The 19,906-nt window shown below is 52.3% G+C and overlaps 2 protein-coding genes and 1 pseudogene across 7 annotated transcripts in view; 2 read left to right on the top strand and 1 right to left on the bottom strand.

Moving 5' to 3' along the window:
- LOC103233695 (zinc finger RNA-binding protein 2) overlaps positions 1–4,604 on the bottom strand; it is a 69,327-nt gene extending 64,723 nt beyond the window's left edge. For all 6 annotated transcript variants that reach the window (XM_007994808.3, XM_007994809.3, XM_073017118.1 and 3 more), the window contains exon 1: positions 4,533–4,604. In XM_007994808.3, coding sequence (XP_007992999.3) covers positions 4,533–4,585 — 53 coding nt within the window. In that variant the 5' untranslated portion in view covers positions 4,586–4,604. The remainder of the gene's footprint in view (positions 1–4,532) is intronic.
- A 6,087-nt stretch (positions 4,605–10,691) lies between these two features.
- On the top strand, positions 10,692–11,116 carry LOC119622459 (large ribosomal subunit protein eL33 pseudogene; annotated as a pseudogene).
- A 5,335-nt stretch (positions 11,117–16,451) lies between these two features.
- ATCAY (ATCAY kinesin light chain interacting caytaxin) overlaps positions 16,452–19,906 on the top strand; it is a 39,574-nt gene continuing 36,119 nt past the window's right edge. Inside the window, exon 1 of the mRNA XM_073017117.1 lies at positions 16,452–16,809. The gene's annotated coding sequence lies outside the window, so the exon portion shown is untranslated. The remainder of the gene's footprint in view (positions 16,810–19,906) is intronic.

Genomic DNA, 19,906 nt, shown 5'->3' with positions numbered 1-19,906 from the left:
CAGTGGTGCAACCTTGGCTCACTGCAACCTCCGCCTCCCAGGTTCAAGAGATTCTCCTGCCTCAGCCTCCCGAGTAGCTGGGATTACAAGTGCCTACCACTACGTCTGGCTAATTTTTTGTATTTTTAGTAGAGACGGGGTTTCAACATGTTGGTCAGGCTGGTCTCGAACTCCTGACCTCAGATGATCCGCCCGCCTCAGGCTCCCAAAGTGCTGGGATTACAAGTGTGAGCCACCGCACCTGGCCTGTGCTCAGTGCCAATTAAAAGCACTGCTGCATTCAGTTTTCCACATGGGATTAATGTTTCATTCTGAATACTTGCAACACTAATTCAACTTCTAAAAAAACTATGAGATTCATAAGACCATATAAAATAAAATAAAGATAATCAACATTATCAACAGGTAACTGTAAACTTTTCTCATGCCTTCAAGAGTGAATGTGCATCCCATTCTCACTGACCAACAACTAAGCAGCTCAGATACCAACCCTATTTATGGATGAAAATGTCAAGGAAGTTCCTACCCAGGGCTATGATTATCATTTTTTGTTCATTTGTTTTAGAGACAGTGTCTTGCTCTGTTGCCCAGGCTGGAGTCCAGTGTCGCAATCCCAACTCACTATAGCCTCAAACTCCTGGGCTCAGGTGATCCTCTTCCCTCTGCCTCCCAGGCAGCTGGGGACTATAGGTGCACACCACCACATCTAGCTAATTGTTAATTTTTTTATAGAGATGGGGGGAAAGGTCTCATCATTTTGCCCAGGCTAATCTCAAACTCCTGGGCTCAAGCTGGAGTGAGGTGGCGCGATCTCGGCTCACCGCAAGACCCGCCTCCCGGGTTCACGCCATTCTCCTGCCTCAGCCTCCCGAGTAGCTGGGACTACAAGCGCCCACCACCACGCCCAGCCAATTTTCTGTATTTTTAGTAGAGATGGGGTTTCACCAAGCTGGCTGGGCTGGTCTTGAACTCCTGACCTCATGATCCGCCCGCCTCGGCCTCCCAAAGTGCTGGGATTACAGCATGAGCCACCGCACCCGGCCTGGTTATCAATTTTATAAGCTAAGAAAACCTACCCAGCTGGGTGCGGTGGGTCACGCCTGTAATCCCAGCACTTTGGGATGCCGAGGCGGGCAGATCACAAGGTCAGGAGATCAAGATCACAGTGAAACCCCGTCTCTACTAAAAATACAAAAAATTAGCCGGGCGCAGTGGTGGGTGCCTGTAGTACCAGCTACTCAGGAGGCTGAGGCAGAAGAATGGCGTGAACCCGGGAGGCAGAGCTTTCAGTGAGCCGAGATCGCGCCACTGCACTCCAGCCTGGGTGACAGAGCAAGACTCCACCTCAAAAAAAAAAAAAGGAAAACCTACCCAAAACTCCTAAAAAATAAATTGCCGTCTTTGTTTTGGCAATTCTTGAAACAGGCTTTTGTAAATACTGCTGTCCAAATGCTGCCATAAAATTGGTACACAAAATCTGTTATCTGATCAGTTTTCTCATGGCAGGTTATATAAAACATAGGTACTTTTTTGTTTGTTTGAGACAGTCTCACCCTGTCGCCCAGGCTGGAGTGCAGTGACGCAATGATCTCAGCTCACGGCAACCTCCACCTCCCAGGTGCAAGCGATTCTTCCGCCTCAGCCTCCCGAGTAGCTGGGATTACAGGCGTGCGACAACATGCCTGGCTAATTTTTGTATTTTTAGGAGAGACAGGGTTTCACCATGTTGGCCAGGCTGGTCTCGAACGCCTGACCTCAAGCGATCTGCCTGCCTCCGCCTCCCAAAGTGCTGGGTTTACAGTCATGAGTCACCACGCCCGGCCAAAACTTATATACTTTAAAAGCAGCCAATGTTTCTAAACAAAAGTCATTTCCCGCAAGAAAGAATGTCTAGTTAACCTAAAGTCATTCAAATAATGCATATCATCTTGTTTCAAGGTTTTATGAGACTGAAATGCATTTTGCTATGATTCCAGTGTTATTCTGAGTTTTAGTTCATAGCTTACTCTTTTCTTAAGGAAGAACACATTTTCCCTGGAGCAATTCAAGGAGGGACTAACTCAACAACTCAACACCAGGTTCGTGGCAGTTTCACACCCTTGGTTATGTGTATACTGTATCACCTAAGCCATCAGAACACAGAAGGTAGCTGCACTAAAACGCTAAAATGTATAAGCACATTAATTCAAATCAAGACAGAAGCAGCTACTGAAGTTTAGCAATTACCTATTTGAACAACATAAACATTCCATTTCTCCTGTGGGAGGTAATTTTAATAGCAAGTAAAATATTCAAGTGATTTTCCACGTCTGATGGAAGAATGCGATGGGGAAAGAAAGAAGAGAAAGAGAAAAGAAGGAAGAGCTAGCAGGCAGAGGGGTGGAGTGTATCCAGAAGTTTCTACCAGCCTGGAGTGCTAGCTGAGTCAAGCTGCTTTAACTGAGCACCGGCCAGCGAAACACCACTGAGGATGAAGAAAGCAAAAGAGAAGATCAAATAAAAATTAAACGTTCTGTTCTGGGAAATCAGCAGGTCACAGATTCTTTCCCTAATAGGAAATCCATTACTAGCCAAGTACTCCATCGGAGAAACCACTCCAAGCGCAGGAAACAGGTGCACTCCTCATTCCCACAGCCCTAGTTTCCAAGCCCTGGGTGGTTTCTCTTTGTGATTCCACTGGAAAGGGCACAGCGATATCACAGCCACTGGTGGAAGGATCGGCACTGCCGCTCCACCGTGGGAGGCTGAAACACCAGCCTGGACCTCTCTTCCACGTGCTGAAATGGAGTAGGAACACCGCAGGGGAGCAAAGACCCCGGAGCTCAGCAGAGGCCCCTCTGTGAGGTGCCCAAGGGGTGGTTTGTATCTGTGGGGGCTCAGCAGGGGCTGTGATCCACAAGGTTATAGCAAGCTAACAGCTGGAAACCGACACAAGGGTGACACGTGGAAATCATCAACTGTTGTGGGGGGATCTGCTCCCTCCAGAGATGCCAGCCCTGGCTTTCAGACTGGGACTTCAGTCTTGGGGGCAGATGGAAGGACTGAAGATAGCAGAGATGCTCCGAGGAGCAGGCCTGGGAGAAGAGTGTAGAGTGTGTGTTTGTACATTCAGGGTACAAACTTACCCTGTGTCCCTACCCACTGAGCCCTCCTGCCCCTGGCCAGTTCCCAGTGTGTCCCCATCCCCTGCCATCTCTCCTCCAGGATCCTTTCTCTCTCTCCCCTCCCAAACGACTAGATATTTAAGACCTAGAAAAGGATCATAAATACCCAAACACTCAGGGCCCTTTCTCCCGCCTCACTGTCCCAGCAGGGTCCCAGTTCCCTGGAAACCCAGGTGCCCACCCTCTTATTTGACCTCAGGACCTCCTCCCACATCATACTGGCTTCCCGCCAAGTCTCTGTCCCCCTTCCCCAATCAGGCCTCAGTTCCCCACACCAACCTCTGTTCCTGCCCCTGCCTGGGGTACCCTCCCAGGTCTCTGCCTTCTCCCCTACCCCCATCATCAGGGTCAGTGAACCCTACAATCGAATGTGGCTGCCCCCTGCCCAGCCGGGAACCCTCCCAGCTCTCTGCCTTCTCCTCTTCCAGCAATCGGGGGTTAACACCCCTCTGCCCTTCCCCTCCTCCTGCCCAGCCGGACGCCCTCCCAGGTCTGTATTCTCTTTCCCTACCAGCAATCAGGTGTCAGCTCCGCTCTGGCCCTCCCCTGTTCAGTCAGGCACCCTCCCAGGTTTCTGTCTTCTCTCTTACCCCCATCAGCGGCCAGTTCACCCTCGACTGTGGCTTCCTCCTGCCCAGCTGGGAACTCTCGCTGATCTGTTTTCTCCTCCCCTACCAATAATCGGGGGTCAGCTCCCCTCTGTCCATCCCCCTGCCCCGCCAGGCACCCTCCTAGCTCTGTGTCTTCTCTTCCCCTACCAGCAATCAGGGGTCAGCTAAGCTCTGGCCCTCCTCCTGGCCCCGCCAGGCACAATCCCAGGTGTCTGTCTTCTCTTCCCCTACCAGCAATCAGGGGTCAGCTCCTCTCTGCCCATCCCCACCCCATCCCCGGCCAGGCACCTCCCAGGTCTCCTCTCTGCATTGGGTCAGTTCCCGTCCCCTCCCCCTCCTCTACTCTGTCCCTCCCCCTCCCCGGCCAGACACCATCCCGGGTCTGTTCCCTCTCCCTGCCCTCCTCGGGGCGTCCCCATCAGGGGCTGACCCCCCCCACCCCGCAGAGGCCCAGGCCCAGGCCCCCTCCCACTTCAGAAGCCCCCTCCCGCTCCCGCCGATAGACACCGTCGGCTGCAGAGACGTCTCAGCCGGAGCCCCGGAGCCCCGGAGCCCGCGTCCCGCCCAGTGTCGAACCTGAGGCAGCCCCGCCGGGTCCTCCCGGCGCCGCGGCTCTCCGCAGGCCGGGGGTCCAGGTTGGGGCTGGGGCTGGGGCCTGGACCGGGCCAGGTGCGCGGGGCGGAAGGAGGGGCAGGCGGGGTCCTGGCCAGGCTGCAGGAGCCGGGACTGGCAGGGGCCGGCGCGGCGGGGCTGTTACCTGTACTGCAAGCCGCTGCCCTGCGCGAAGCCGAAGTAATGACTTGCCGCCATCTTGGCGTCTTCCCCGAGCCCGGCGTGCCCCCTGACGTCACCTGCCCCGCCCCCGAGCCGCGTGCCGCTCGCGCCCAGCCACGCGCCCCAAGCCCCGCCCCCTGCGCGAAGCCCACACCTTCTCGCTTCCTTCTCTTAGGCTGGGGAGACATAGCCTCGTGACCGGCCCAGCCTCGAGGCCCCGCCTCCTCCGCAGAGCCCCGCCCTCCTCTTAACTACCTAAATCTGGAGGTCTCTGCTCAAGCCCCGCCCATGCTAGAAGCCCCGCTTCTTTCTTGGAGCCCCACATTCCCTTTAACCACTCACATATGGAGGTATCTGATCAAGTCCTGCCCATGCTACAAGTCCCGCCTCTTACTCAGAGCCCTGCCTTCCATTTACTCACTCATAGGTGGTCTCTGCTCAACCTCCACCCATGCCACAAGCCCCGCCTTTTTCTTGGAACTCTGCCTTCCCTTTAACCACTCAGATGTGGAGGTCTCTGCTCCAGCCCCACCCATGCCACAAGCTCCGCCTCTTTCTCGAAGCCCCGCCTTCCCTTTAACCACTCAGATGTAGAGGTCTCTGCTCAAGCCCCACCCATGCCACAGGCTCCACCTCTTACTTGGAGCCATGCCTTCCCTTTACCCACTCAGATATGGTCTCTGCACAAACACCGCCTCTGTTTCCGAGCCCCACCTTCCCTTTAACCACTCAGATGTGGAGGTCTCTGCTCAAGCCCCACCCATGCCACAAGCCCCACCACCACAGCCAGCTCATTTTTTAATTTTTTGCATCTAGCCTCAGAATGATTCTTCAGGTGGCTCCCATGGTCTCTGCCTCCTGTGTTCACAACCTGATATAAATAAATGATAGGCCAGGCACAGTGGCTCGCATCTGTAATCCCAACATTTTGAGAGGCTGAAGCAGGAGGATCTTGAGTCTTAGGAGTTTGAGACTAGCCTGGGCAACATAGCAAGACCCCGTCTTTACAACTTTTTTTTTTTAATTAGCTGGACATGATGGTACATGCCTGTGGTCCCAGCTATTCAGGAGGCTAAGGTAGGAAGATCACTTGAGCCTGGGCGTTCAAGGCTGCAGTGAGCTATGATTGTACCACTGCACTCCAGAGTGAGACCTTGTCTCAAAAAAGAGAAAAGAAAGGCTGGGCGTGGTGGCTCACGCCTGTAATCCCAGCACTTTGGGAAGCCAAGGTGGGCAGATCACCTGAGGTCAGGAATTCAAGACCAGCCTGGCCAACATGGCAAAACCCTGTGCCTACTAAAAATACAAAAAAAAAAAAAAAAAAAAAAAAAAAAAAATTAGCCAGGCCTGGTGGTGCACACCTGTAATCCCAGCTACTTGGGAGGCCAAGGCAGGAGAATCACCTGAACCTGGGAGTCAGGATGCAGTGAGCCGAGATCACACCACTGTACTCCAGCCTGGGCAACAGAGCAACACACTGTCTCAAAACAAAAAAAAAAAAACAGGAAAAGAGAGGAGAGGAGAGGAGAGGGGAGGGGAGGGGAGGGAGAGGAAAAGGAGAGGAGGAGAGGAGGAGAGGAGAGGGGAGGGGAGGGGCAGGGAGGGAGGGAAAGGTAGGAAGGCAGGGAGGGAGGGGAAAGAAAAGAAAAGAAAAAAGAGAAACAATTGAATGAATAAATAAATAAATGGAGGCAAACAGACACATGTCTTATGTAGAAGAATTCCTAATTTGTGTAGCTACACTGCCCTTAAGGAGATAGAGAGTAACTCTACACCTCTTGAGTGTGGGCTGTGCATAGTGACTTCCTTCCCAAGAGTGCAGCGTGGAAGGAGGGGGAGGGAGAGTCACTTGACAATATTGAAACCTGACAAGCAGCAGAGCGTCTGGCGGTCCCGCAGATCTGTCTCTTGCTTCAACAGTGTTTGGACGGAACAGATCCGGGAACTCTCTTCCAGCCTCTGACCACCCTCCGATTTCCTCTCTATTTCCAACCTCCAGGACCATCTTCTCAGTCATCTCCTGCTTCTCGGACCAGCCAACACCGTTTCTGTGGTTAGCTCCTTCTTGCCGACCAACCGTGTGTGCTCCCAGATTCGTCAGGATTATTCCACCGCCTGGTCAATTTGCACCTGCGGGCCTCCTACACCTCCTCCCTCCGCGCTTCTATTTCCACCACCATGATGTGGCTCCGGAAGGCGGGGGCCACTTCTTCCATGAATTGGCCAAGGAGAAGCGCAAGGGCGTTGAGCGCCTCCTGAAGATGCAAAACCAGCGTGGTGGCCTTGCTCTCTTCCAGGACTTCCTGAAGCCAGGTCAAGATGAGTGGGGTAAAACCCTGGAAGCCATGGAAGCCGCCATGGCCCCGGGAATGGCACGGCAACCAGGGTCTTTTGGATCTTCATGCCCTGGGTTCTGCCCCCACAGACCCTCATCTCTGTGACGTCCTGGAGAGTCACTTCCTAGATGAGGAAGTGGGCCCCGCGCGGTGGCTCACATCTGTAATCCCCGCACTTTGGGAGGCCGAGGCAGGCGGATCACCCTAGGTCAGGAGTTTGAAACCAGCCTGGCCAACATGGCAAAACCCCAACTCTACTAAAAATACAAACATCAGCCAGGCATGGTGGCGCACGCCTGTAATCCCAGCTACTCAGGAGGCTGAGGCATGAGAATCGCTTGAACCCTAGAAGCAGGGGTTGCAGTGAGCTGAGATCACGCTACTGCACTCCAGCCTGGGGAATAGAGTGGGGGGTCTTCGAACGCTAGACTCCAAAAAGCATCATTAAAAAAAGAAGAAGAAGAAGATGGGTGACCCCCTAACCAGCCTCCGCAGGCTGGCCGGCCCGGAGGCTGGGCTGTGTGAGTATCTCTTTGAAAGGCTCACTCTCAAACACGACTAGGAACCTACTGAGCCCAGCGACTTCTGAAGGGCGCCTCGTAAAGTAACAGGGCTTCTGCCTAAGCTTTTCCAGCCACTAGGCAGCTTTTTTGTTTATTTGTTTGTTTGTTTTGTTTTGTTTTGAGATGAAATCTTGCTCTGTCGCCCAGGCTGGAGTGCAATAGCACAATCTCAGCTCACTGCAACCTCCGCTTCCCAGGCTTTGGCGATCCTCCGACCTCAGCCTCCTGAGTAGCTGGGATTATAGGCGCACGCCAGCACACCCGGCTAATTTTTGCATTTCTAGTAGAGACGGGGTTTCACCATGTTGGCCAGGCTGGTGTCAAACTCCTGAGCTCAGGTGATCCACCCGCCTCTGTCTCCCAAAGTGCTGAGATTATAGGCGTGAGCCACCGCGCCCGGCCCAGTCTATGGTACTTTGTTGTAGCACCCTGAACAGACTAAGATGCCCACTTTGAACACTAGACTCCAAAAAGCATCATAGAAGTCGTGGGCTTCTGTTAGATGGGTGTGGTGGCAGGTGCCTCAGAAAGTTGAGGCGGGAGGATCACTTGAGCCCAGGAGGCAGAAGTTGCAGTGAGCCAAGATCACACCACTGCACTCCAGCCTGGGTGACAGAGCCAGACCCCCTGTCTCCAAAAACAAAAACAAAAACAAAAAAAACAAAACAAAACAAAAAAAAGGGATCGGGCGCATGCCTGTAATCCCAGCACTTTGGGAGTCTGAGGCAGGCGGATCACCTGAGGTCACGAGTTCAAGACCAGCCTGGTCAGCATGGTGAAACCCTGTCTCTATTAAAAAATACAAAAATTAGCCAGGCGAGGTGGTGGGTGACTGTAGTTCCAGCTACTCAGGAGGCCAAGGCAGGAGAATTGCTTGAACCTGGGAGGCAGATGTTGCAGTGAGCTGAGATCGCGCCATTGCACTCCAGCCCAGGTGAGAGAGTGAGACTCGGTCTCAAAACAAAACAAAACAAACAGAAAGGAAGTCTTGGGTCTTGGGCATCTATGAACTTTTGCTTTGCTGAAGTCTTTCAAATCAGTTGGCTTTTTGACAATGGAGTATTACGAGAGCATTAAAGTAAGAAGTGCATTCAGCAGGTACAGGGCTACTAATTCTTGGACAGGCTCCATGGAGAGCCCAGGGTGCTGCGGGAAGCCACATTTGGTGATTTAGCGGATGGCACTCTTCCATCTGGATCTCCATGACCATGTGTGGCCACCAGGAATGGTCTGGTGGGTCTGGCCAGTGAAGCTCCCCCTGCCATGCCCTGGCTAAAGTCCAACAAGGTAATTAATTGCACATGGCCTCTCTCCAGGTCCCTGCCATTCTAATTAGGTAACGAAGGCTGCATCTCTTTACGAAGGATCTGTTATAGTGTTTTCTCTGGCTTGCATTTTTTCTCTTATGTACTACAAGGATTGTGCTAAATGCTTTCCATGCAAAATGTAATCTAGTTCCCACAATAGCCTTCAGAAGACAGTGGCTCATGCCTGTAATCCCAGCACTTTGGGAGGCCGAGGTCGGGAGTTCGAGACCAGCCTGGCTAACATGGTGAAAACCCATCTCTACTAAAAATACAAAAAAATTAGCCAGGCGTGGTGGTAGGTGCCATAATCCCAGCTGCTCAGGAGGCTGAGGCAGGAGAACCGCTTCAACCCTGAGGGCAGAGGTTGCAGTGAGCCGAGATCAAGCCACTGCACTCCAGCCTGGATGAAAGAGTGAAACTCTGTCTCAAAAAACAAAACAAAAGAAAAGAAACAAAAAAACAGCTTTCAGAAGTAGAAACGGGCCAGGCATAGTGGCTCAAAGCAGTAACCCAGCTACTTTGGAGGCCAAGGCAGGAGGATCGCTTGAGCCCAGGAGTTTGAGACCAGTCTGGGCAACACAGGGAGACCCCATCTCTACAAAAAATACAAAAGTTAGCCAGGTGTGGTGGCATGTGCCTGTAGTCCCAGCCACTTAGGAGTTTTTTTTTTTGAGACGGAGTCTCACTCTGTCGCCCAGGCTGGAGTGCAGTGGCGCGATCTCAGCTCACTGTAGCCTCCACCTCCCAGGCGCAAGCGATTATCCTGCCTCAGCTTCCCAAGTAGCTGAGACCACAGGCGCATGCCAGCATACCTGGCTAATTTTCGTATTTTTAGTAGAGATGGGGTTTCACCATGTTGACCAGGCTGGTCTCGAACTTCTGACCTCCTGACCACCCACTTTGGCCTCCCAAAGTGCTGGGATTATAGGCGTAAGCCACCCCGCCTGGCCTGTATCAGGCATTCTTTTAGGGCAGAATTTTTCCTGCTCAGTACTGTGGACATTGGGACCAGATTGTTCTGTGGATTAGGGCCTTCGTGGGCACTGCAGGGTGCTGAGCAGCGTCCCTGGCCTCCACCCACTCCATAACAGCAGTATCCCCCAGTCGCAACAATCACAAATGTCCCCAGAAATCGCCAGGTGTCTGCTGGGGGCAGGATCAACCCCCCCCCACACACACACAGTGGCCAGGTGAGAGCCACTGGTCTAGAAGTTAAAGATACAAAATTGTGGATCTCTCATCTCACATGAAGCTTACATTACAAGTGACAAAGGGACAGATAAACAAAAACATATGCAAAGCAACACATGGTGCCAAGTACTATATATGTTTGCTATCATTTTATTGAAGATTTTTGTGGCTAGGCACTGTGGCTCACACCTGCAATCACAGAACTTTGGGAGGCCAAGATAGGAGGCTTATTTGGGCCTGGGAGTTTAAGAATAGCATAAGCAACATAGGGAGAATCCATCTCGAAAAAAAGAAGAAAGAAAGAAGGAAAGAAGGAAAGAAGGAAAGAAAGAAAAGAAAGAGCCGGGCGCGGTGGCTCAAGCCTGTAATCCCAGCACTTTGGGAGGCCGAGACGGGCGGATCACGAGGTCAGGAGATCGAGACCATCCTGGCTAACACGGTGAAACCCCGTCTCTACTAAAAATACAAAAAACTAGCCGGGCGAGGTGGCGGGCGCCTGTAGTCCCAGCTACTCCGGAGGCTGAGGCAGGAGAATGGCGTAAACCCGGGAGGCGGAGCTTGCAGTGAGCTGAGATCCGGCCACTGCAGTCCAGCCCGGGCTACAGAGCAAGACTCCGTCTCAAAAAAAAAAAAAAAAAAAAAAAAAGAAAGAAAAGAAAGAAAGAAAGAAAGGAAGGGAGGGAGGGAGGGAGGGAGGGAGGGAGGGAGGCTCTTCCTGCCATCTTGGCTCCTGTGGAGACCTGCTGGGAACGGGACTTCCAAAAGGAACTATGTCTGGAAGGCTGTGGTCCAAGGCCATTTTTGCTGGCTATAAGCGGGGTCTCCAGAACCAAAGGGACACACAGCTCTTTTTAAAATTGAAGGTGCTTATGCCCGAGATGAAACAGAATTCTATTTGGGGAAGAGATGCGCTTATGTATACAAAGCACAGAACAACACAGTGACTCCTGGCAGCAAACCAAAAAAACCAGAGTCATCTGGGGAAAGGCAACTCGGGCCCATGGAAACAGTGGCATGGTTCGTGCCAAATTCCGAAGCAATCTTCCTGCTAAGGCCACTGGACACAGGATCCGAGTGATGCTGTACCCCTCAAGGATTTAAGCTAACGAAAAATCAATAAATAAACGTGGGTTTGTGCTCTTGTAAAGGAAAGAAAGAAAGAAAGAAAGAAAGAAAGAAAGAAAGAAAGAAAGAAAGAAAGAGGGAGGGAGGGAGGGAGGGAGGGAAGGAGGGGGGGAGAGAGAGAGAGAGAGAGAAAGAAAGAAAGAAAAAGAAAGAGAGAGAGAGAGAGAGAAAAGAAAGAAAAAAGAAAGAAAAGAAAAGAAAATTAGCTGGGTATGGTGGTGTGCGCCTGTGGTCCCAGCTACATGGGAGGCTGAGGTGGGAGGATCACTTAAACCTCAGAGGTTGAGGCTCCAGTGAGCTGGGATTGTGCCACTGCACTCCAGCCTGGGCAACAAAGCAAGACCTTGTCTCAAACAAACAAACAAACAAACAAAAACAAAAACGAAAACTAAGGCCAGCTTCAGTGGCTCATGCCTGTAATCACAGCATTTTGGGAGGCCAAGGTGGGAGGATTGCTTGAGGCCAAGAGTTTTGAGACCAGCCTGGGCAACATCGTGAGACCCTATCTCAAAAACAAAGTAAAAAAACAAGTCTGGAAATGTCACAAACTCCACCCATAAGAGGGGCTGGTTGAAGAAACTGTAGAATTTAGTATATGCAGCCGTAAAACAGAATCAAGATTAGCTTTAGATGCTGGTTGAAGTGATCTCCAGGATGTATTTTTTTTTTTTTTTTTTTTTTTTTTTTTTGAGACGGAGTCTCGCTTTGTCGCCCAGGCTGGAGTGCAGTGGAGCCATCTCGCCCAGGCTGGAGTGCAGTGGCGCAATCTCGGCTCACTGCAAGCTCCGCCTCCCGGGTTCCCGCCATTCTCCTGCCTCAGCCTCCCGAGTAGCTGGGACTACAGGCGCCCGCCACTGCGCCCGGCTAATTTTTTTTTCTATTTTTAGTAGAGACGGGGTTTCACCATGGTCTCGATCTCCTGACCTTGTGATCCGCCCGCCTCGGCCTCCCAAAGTGCTGGGATTACAGGCGTGAGCCACCGCGCCCGGCCTCCAGGATGTATTAATAACTAGGTAAAGAAAAGTGTGTAGTGTGTGAGTGTGTGCAGGTGAGTGGCTGTGGGAGTATATGTGGGCATTGTTATAAAAGTATTATATATATAGTATATATATAGTTATGTTAAAAGAATGAAAAGAAAGAGCCAAGACTGCAGATTTTATACACACACACACACACACACACACACACACACGTATATATATGTTTGTAGGGTTTTTTTTGTTTTTTGTTTTCTGGTTTTTTTAGATTGAGACAGAGTCTTGCTCTGTCGCCCAGACTAGAGTGCCGTGGCGCGATCTTGGCTCACTGCAACCTCTGCCTCCTGGGTTCAAGTGATTCTCCTGCCTCGGCCTCCCGAGTAGCTGGGATTACAGGGACCACCACCTCGCCTAGCTAATTTTTGTATTTTTAGTAGAGATGGGATTTCGCCGTGTTGACCAGGCTGGTCTCAAACTCCTGGCCTCAAGCGATCCACCCGCCTCAGCTTCCCAAAGTACTGGGATTACAGGTGTGAGTCACTGCACCCAGCCCACAAGAACATTTTCCACGTGCGCACCTTCAGAAAAGTTTCAAGATCCTACAAAATCTAATCCTTTTGTGCCTTTCCAAACTAATTCCTCAGGGATGGCCAGCACAATAATGGCTCCTAAAGATATCCACACCCACGGGTGTGGTATATATGCCTGGGCAAAATAGCAAGACCCATCTCTACAAAAATTTTAAAAACTAACCAGGCGTGATGGCATATACCTGTAGTCCCAACTACCAGGGAGGCTGAGGTAGGAGGATCGCTTGAGTCCAGGAGGTTGAGGCTGCAGTAAGCCATGATCACACTCCTGTACTCCAGCCTGGGCTACACAGCAAGACCCTGTCTCGAAAAAAATAAACTAAATTAAAAATTTTCCATTTTTAAATTAAATGAAAACAGACAGGGTCAGGTGCAGTGGCTCACACCTGTAATCCTAGCACTTTGGGAGACCAAGGTAGGCATATTACCTGAGGTCAGGAATTCAAGACCAGGCTGGCCAACATGGTGAAACCCCATTTCTACTAAAAATACAAAAATTAGCCTGGCGTGGTGGTGGGTGCCTGTAATCCCAGCTACTCGGGAGGCTGAGGTGGAAGAATCACTTGAACCCGGGAGGCGAAGGTTGCAGTGAGCTGAGATTGCACCACTGTACTCCAGCCCGGGTGATAGAGCGAGACTGTGTCTCAAAGGAAAAAAAAAAGAAAAAGAAAAACGAACGGGGAACCGAGCTCAGGTCACGCGCTGTGGCTTCTTGGTGTTGGCTCTAGCACCATGGACAGCTCTCGGGGCTTTGGTGGACTGGGGAGGAGCTGTGGCTCTTTAAATGCCAGTCTGGGCAGGCCTGTCTGTCCAGAATACGCCTCCCTCCCTCTTTTTTATTCATTTAACTCCACTCACTCCTCAGGGGTCTCACTCATACAGTCACCACCCCTGTGCCCCACCAGGAAACCTCCCCAAGGGTCCCCCAACCTGCACCACTCCAAAGAAGTCTCTAGATGGGCCCAGACTCTTGTCCACCTGTTTTTCTCAACTGAATGGGAATTCTTTTGTTTTGTTTTGTTTTGTTTTTTGAGATGGAGTCTCACTCTGTCACCCCACCTGGAGTGCTGTGGCTTGATCTGGGCTCACTGCAACCTCCACCTACCGGGTTCAAGCGATTCTCCTGCCTCAGTCTCTCAAGTAGCTGGAATTACAGGTGCCCACCACCATGTCCGACCAAGTTTTGTATTTTTAGTAGAGACGGGGTTTCAGCATGTTGTCCAGGCTGGTCTCAAACTCCCAATGTCAAGTTATCCGCCCGCCTTGGCCTCCCAAAATGCTGGGATTACAGGTGTGAGTGGCCTCCCAAAGTGCTGGGATTACCTGCCTGGCCTCAACTGAATGGGCATTCTAAGAGAATTCCCAATCCTGCACACAAAAACAGCATGAATTAAGTGTCTTAGGGAAGCTGCGCCTTTGCCAGCTGTGAGCTGGGAAGCAGATACCTCAGAGGGATGGCGCGCAGGCGGGTGATGACAAGAGGGGCCACAGCCGCAGCCCCACGCAGGGGAGCCCATCACTAACTCCGCACCCCACCCATGCACAAAAGAGGTGGCAGGCACTTGCAACCTTCCTCAGAGGCAGAATCCACCCCCACCAGCATCCTCTTCCTCCGATGCTCTGGAGGCCTGGGGAGCCTGAGAGATGCCCGCTGCACCCGGGCAGGGCTTGCTTTTGTTTGCCAGTAAGGAGAGGACCGTGAGTAATGGGAATTACTCACATCTTGTGCCCAGTGCCCAGCACAGAGACTAATTGAATCCACCCCTCAGTTAACACAAGTGTCTCTTACAAGACCTCTGCTTTCTCCAGCCAGGAGATGGGAAGCCCCAGCCTTGTGCCGAAGTCTCTGGGGTCTCTGTTTCCCCATCTGGGCTTTCTGCCTCTGCTGTGGGCAGGTTGCCTTAATGCCTTGGAGGGGTGCAGACCCCCATGCAGTGGGTGAGGCTGACAGCCTAGGTGGGATGTCATTGAATGTCATGAAGGGAGCCAGCCTTCATGCACTCTGCCTGCGTTTCCTGAACAGCTTTGCACCAGGAGTTGCTACTTTGTGCGGAGAATGTGCGGTGAATAAGACCAACTGAGCCTCTGCTCTTCGAAAATGTATATTCTGGCCAGGCGCGGTGGCTCCCGCCTGTAATCCCAACCGTTTGGGAGGCCGAGGTGGGCAGATTACCTGAGGTCAGGAGTTCAAGACCAGCCTGGCCAACATGGTGAAACCCCGTCTCTACTAAAAATACAAAAATTAGCCAGGCATGGTGGTGTGCACCTGTAATCCCAGCTACTTTGGAGGCTGAGGCAGGAGAATCACTCGAACCTGGGAGTCGGAGGTTGCAGTGAGCCGAGGTCACACCACTGTACTCCAGCCTGGGCAACAGAGCGAAACAAACACATAGAGAGCTTTTCTTGTGCCCCAGCACTGTGTTTAGTGCTGTCTATGCATTATCTCATAACGTGAAAAAGCCATAGCGGCTCCATTTCACAGATGAGGAAAACTGAGACCCGCAGGTAAGATCACTCACGTCCACTGGTCCACCAGCTGGAGAGTGGCTGGGCTAGAGTTCAAACCCACTTCCAGTCCGACTGCAGGGCCTGCACTCTCCACCCTACCATCTTCACTGTCTCCTTGAATTCCTCCAGGGCGAGGCCACGCCGGTGCACAACTGCAGGGGGCGCCGTTCCCATAGCAGCCTTGCAGAGCCAGTGTGCCTGATAAACAGGCTGCCACCCAGCCCTGTTTCGGGCATGAGGCTCCATCCACTGTAAGTGACCATCTAATAGACGCACAACATGGTGACCTGGGCACAGTCCTTCCTTTCTTTCTCTTTCTTTCTTTCTTTCTTTCTTTCTTTCTTTCTTTCTTTCTTTCTTTCTTTCTTTCTTTCTTTCTTCCTTCCTTCCTTCCTTCCTTCCTTCCTTTCTTTCCTTTCTTCCTTTCTTCCTTCCTTTCTTCCTTTCTTTCCTTTCTTTCCTTTCTTTCTCTCTCTCTCTCTCTCTCTCTTTCCTTCTTTTCTTTCTTTCCTTCCTTCCTTCCTTCCTTCCTTCCTTCCTTCCTTCCTTCCTTCCTTCCTTCCTTCCTTCCTTCCTTCCTTCCTTCCTTCCTTCCTTCCTTCTTTCTTTCTTTCTTTCTTTCTTTCTTTCTTTCTTTCTTTCTTTCTTTCTTTCTTTCTTTCTTTCTTTCTTCTTTCTTTCTTTCGAGACAGAGTCTCCCTCTGCCTCCCAGGCTGCAGTGCAGTGGCGCCATCTCGGCTCACTGCAACCTCCGCCTCCCGGGTTCAAATGATTCTCCTGCCTCAGCCTCCCGAGTAGCTGGAATTACAGGTGTCCGCCACCACGCCCGGCTAATTTTTATCTTTTTAGTAGAGACGGGGTTTCACCATGTTGGCCAGGCTGGTATCGAACTCCTGTCCTCAGGTGATCCTCCCTCCTCGGCCTCCCAAAGTGCTGGGATTACACATGTGAGCCACGGCACCGGCCTGGGGACAGTCATGTCTTTGCCTGCAGAGACTTTTTTGGGGGGATGCCACCCCTCAGCCCTGCGCCCTTTGCAAGGAGAAGTGCCAAGAGGACCTTCCCCAGCCCTCCCCACCCCCGTTCTCTAAGGAATGAGGCCATCTCGCCATTTATTTATTTATTTGTCCGTTGTTTTGTTTTTAAATCTGTGATGCGCCATCAGAAAATGATTTCTGCCTCTGCCCCTGGCGTGGCTTTCGGAGATGCTTGTCTGTCAGCCAATGGAGAGGACCGGATTCTGGCAGGGGGCTGTGCCTTTCGGTCAGGCCGCCACCCCCCACCCCCTCCTCCCTGCACACAAAAGCAGCATAAATTAACTGTCTTCGGGAAGCCGAGCCTCTGCCAGCCGTGAGCTGGGAAGAAGCAGCTACCTCCGAGGCAGGGCGCGCAGGCGGGTGGCGATGAGAGCGGGCGCAGCCGCAGCCCCGCGAGGGGGAGCCCACCGCTAACCCTGCACCCCACCCACCCCTGCACAAAAGAGCTGGCGGGCGCTGGCCACGTCGCCCTGGGTGACCTTCCTCGGATGCAGAATCCGTCCCTGCGAGCATCTTCCTCCTCCCAGGCTCTGAAGGCCTGGGGAGCGTGAGCGATGCCCAGCTGCACCCGGGCAGGGCTCGCCTTTGTTTGCCAGTAAGGAGGAGAGGCTGTCTCAGCTGCAGAGGTGAGTGCGCGCATCTCCCCTTCGCCCAGGATAAACCGTCTCCCTGGAAGGTTTATCCGGCAGCCTTTTGCCGCCTCTAAATCCCTTTCCAGCAGATGGGGCGGGTGGGAGCAGAGAGCCACGGTCTTGTGACTCCGTGAAGGCCCTCACATCCGTGTTCCCGGTAGCAGGGAGAACCGTTCCCCGAGCTGCGCCCGGCAACACAGTTTACCTTCCGCGCGCACCGTTCCCCTGGAAGGCAGATAAATGCACCATTTTCAGGACACGCTGAGAGCTTGGGCGGATGAAAACCTCGGCTTCTCTCTGGGACGCTGAAATAGACCCATCCTAGCCCTGTGTATTTCCTATTTATAACGCTGGGAAGGCCACCAGCTGCCGATTTGGGGAAAAAAAAAAAAATTAAGTATGTCGATAAAGGCTTGCCTGTGGGGTGGGGAGGAAGGGGGTGGCTTATGGTTTAAGACCCAGATGCCTCCTTCTTATCGGAACTCGTATGTGATTTGCTAATAATCAGACCTCAGGGCTCAAATGAGCGCTTCACTCTGGTTCCTTGATGTCACTGTCTTCTTTTGGCCGTCCCCAAATGTGAAGCCAGGATCTGAGTGCAGGAGTGTCCGGGGCCCACTGAGGACCCACCACACCCCATCCTTAGAAGACTGTGGAGTCAAGCTGCAGCTGGCAGGGGGTGGGGGGCGGGGGCGGGGCTGGGGGAAGTGTTCTTGGGGGCTGAGGTCACACCCAGCTCTGTATAAGTATAAGGAAGGCAGAGGCGAAGACCCCTTCCTCCGGAAAGCAAACGCGTTTCTACTGCCGAGGAGAACTTACCGTCGCGGGAAGGGCCTGGCTGGCAGCTGCCACCCCCACCCCTCAGCCCATAGCGTCCAGGAGGGAATTTTTTTTTTTTTTTTTTTTTCCATGCTGCGTGTTACTGTCCCTCCTCCAAGAATGAATGACGACATTGAGGACAGAGAATCGAGTGAGAAACGCTCACCCTGTACGGGGGAGGGTCTAGTTTTAGCCGTCCCCTCCCCCCACTTCCTCATCTGACTGAGGCTGCCTCTAGGTCCTTCCTTGGTAATCCACCGTCCCCGATGTAAAGCCGGTATCTAAGGCTGGGGGGCTGCAGGTAACCTACTCCGCAGAGAGGCAGTCAGGACGCCGTGTGAGTTGGGGGCCTTAGATGCTTTATGTATTTGTTTTTTTGAGACAGGGTCTTGCTATCTTGCCCCGGCTGGTCTTGACCTCCTGTGCCCAAGCGATCCTCCGGAAGTGCTGGGATTACACGTGTGAGCCACTGCCCCCAGCCAGATGCTTTATTTATTTTTAATTTTTTGAAATAGGGTCTCTGTTGCTCAGGCTGGAATGCAGCAGCATGATCAAAGCTCACTGCAGCCTCGACCTCCTGGGCTCAAGCAGTCCTCTCACCTCAACCTCCTGAATAGCTAGGACCTCAGGCACCAGGCACCCAGCACCATGTTTGGTTAATTTTTGTATTTTTCTTTTTTTTTAGAGAGATGGAGTCTTGGTATGTTGCCCAGGCTGGTCTTGACCTTCTGGGCTCAAGCGATCCTCCTATCTTAGCCTCCCAAAGTGCTGGGGATTACAGGTGTGAGCCACTGCACCAGCCAGATGCCTTATTTTATTTTATTTTGTTTTATTTTATTGTTTGAAATACAACCTCACTCTGTTGCTCAGGCTGGAATGCAGTGGCGTGATCATAGCTCACTGCAGCCTCGACCTTCTGGGCTCAAGCAATCCTCCCACCTCAGCCCCCTGAATAGCTAGGACCTCAGGCACCCACTATCATGTTTGGTTAGTTTTTGTAAATTTTTGGAGAGATGGGGTCTTGCTATGTTGCCCAGGCTGGCCTTGAATGCTTGATCTCAAGCGATCTGCCCAAAGTGCTGGGATTCCAGGCACGCACCACTGCACCCAGCCCCCAGATTATTTAAAAAGTGGATCTAGTGGTCAGGCGCGATGGCTCACGCCTGTAATCCCAGCACTTTGGGAGGCAGGTGGATCACTAGGTCAGGAGTTCGAGACCTGCCTGGCCAATATAGTGAAATCCCACCTCTACTAAAAATACAAAAATTAGCTGGGCATGGTGGCGCACACCTGTAGTCCCAGCTACTCAGGAGGCGGAGGTTGCAGTGAGCCGAGATCGCACCACTGCACTCCAGCCTGGGCGACAGAGCGAGACTCCGTCTCAAAAAAAAAAAAAAAAAAAAAAAAATGTGTATCTTGCTACTCAGGAGCTGTTGAGAGGACACACAGAGGTAATGGAAGGAGTGTACCATGCTCTGTAATGACTGCCGGACACAGGCCTGAAATCCTTTTGCAAACACGGGAATGCGCACAGAAATGACTATTGCCTTTAAGACGAGATTTCTCCACCTTGGATCTATGGATATTTGGGGCCCAGTCATTCTCGGTCAGGCGCGGCCATCCCGGGCACTGTAGGGTACTGAGCAGCACCCCCGGCCTGCCCCAGGGGGCACTCCTTTCCCTCAGTTATGAGAAAAGTGCCTCTAGACGATGCCAAGTGTCCCCTTGCAGCAGGGGTGGCAGAACTGTCCACAGGTGCAAAGCACTGGTTTCAAAGCGCAAAACAGATGGGGTTGGTTGAGTCATAAAATGCTGGTATGTTCTATCCAAAAGGTATCGTAGAGGTCATCTCTAATTCAACTCTTGTTCACGGAAGGGGAAACTGAGACCCAGAGAGTGAGATGGTCTGAGAGTCCGTCATGCCCCAGAGCAGACCAGAACTCAGTCTCACCTGGCAGCTCTGATCCTGGCCCCCACCCAGATTGCTTCCCCCTGCCCAGTGAGCTCCTTAGAACAAGAAAAACAAAACTGGTGTGGGGGGTGGGGTGGCGCAGTGGCTCACGCCCATAATGCCAGTGCTTTGGGAGGCTGAGGTAGGAGGATCACCTGAGCCCATAAGTTCAAGACCAGCCTGGGTGACACAGCAAGATCAGAAAAATTAGCCAGACATGGTGGCACACGCCCATGGTCTCAGCTACTTGGGAGGCTAAGGCAGGAGGATCGCTTGATCCCAGGAGTTGGAGGCTGTAGTGAGCCGGGATCACACCACTGC

This window comes from Chlorocebus sabaeus, chromosome 6, assembly GCF_047675955.1.
Source record: "Chlorocebus sabaeus isolate Y175 chromosome 6, mChlSab1.0.hap1, whole genome shotgun sequence".
Classification (NCBI taxonomy): Eukaryota; Metazoa; Chordata; class Mammalia; order Primates; family Cercopithecidae; genus Chlorocebus; species Chlorocebus sabaeus.
This window is presented reverse-complemented; position numbering and strand designations above follow the sequence as displayed.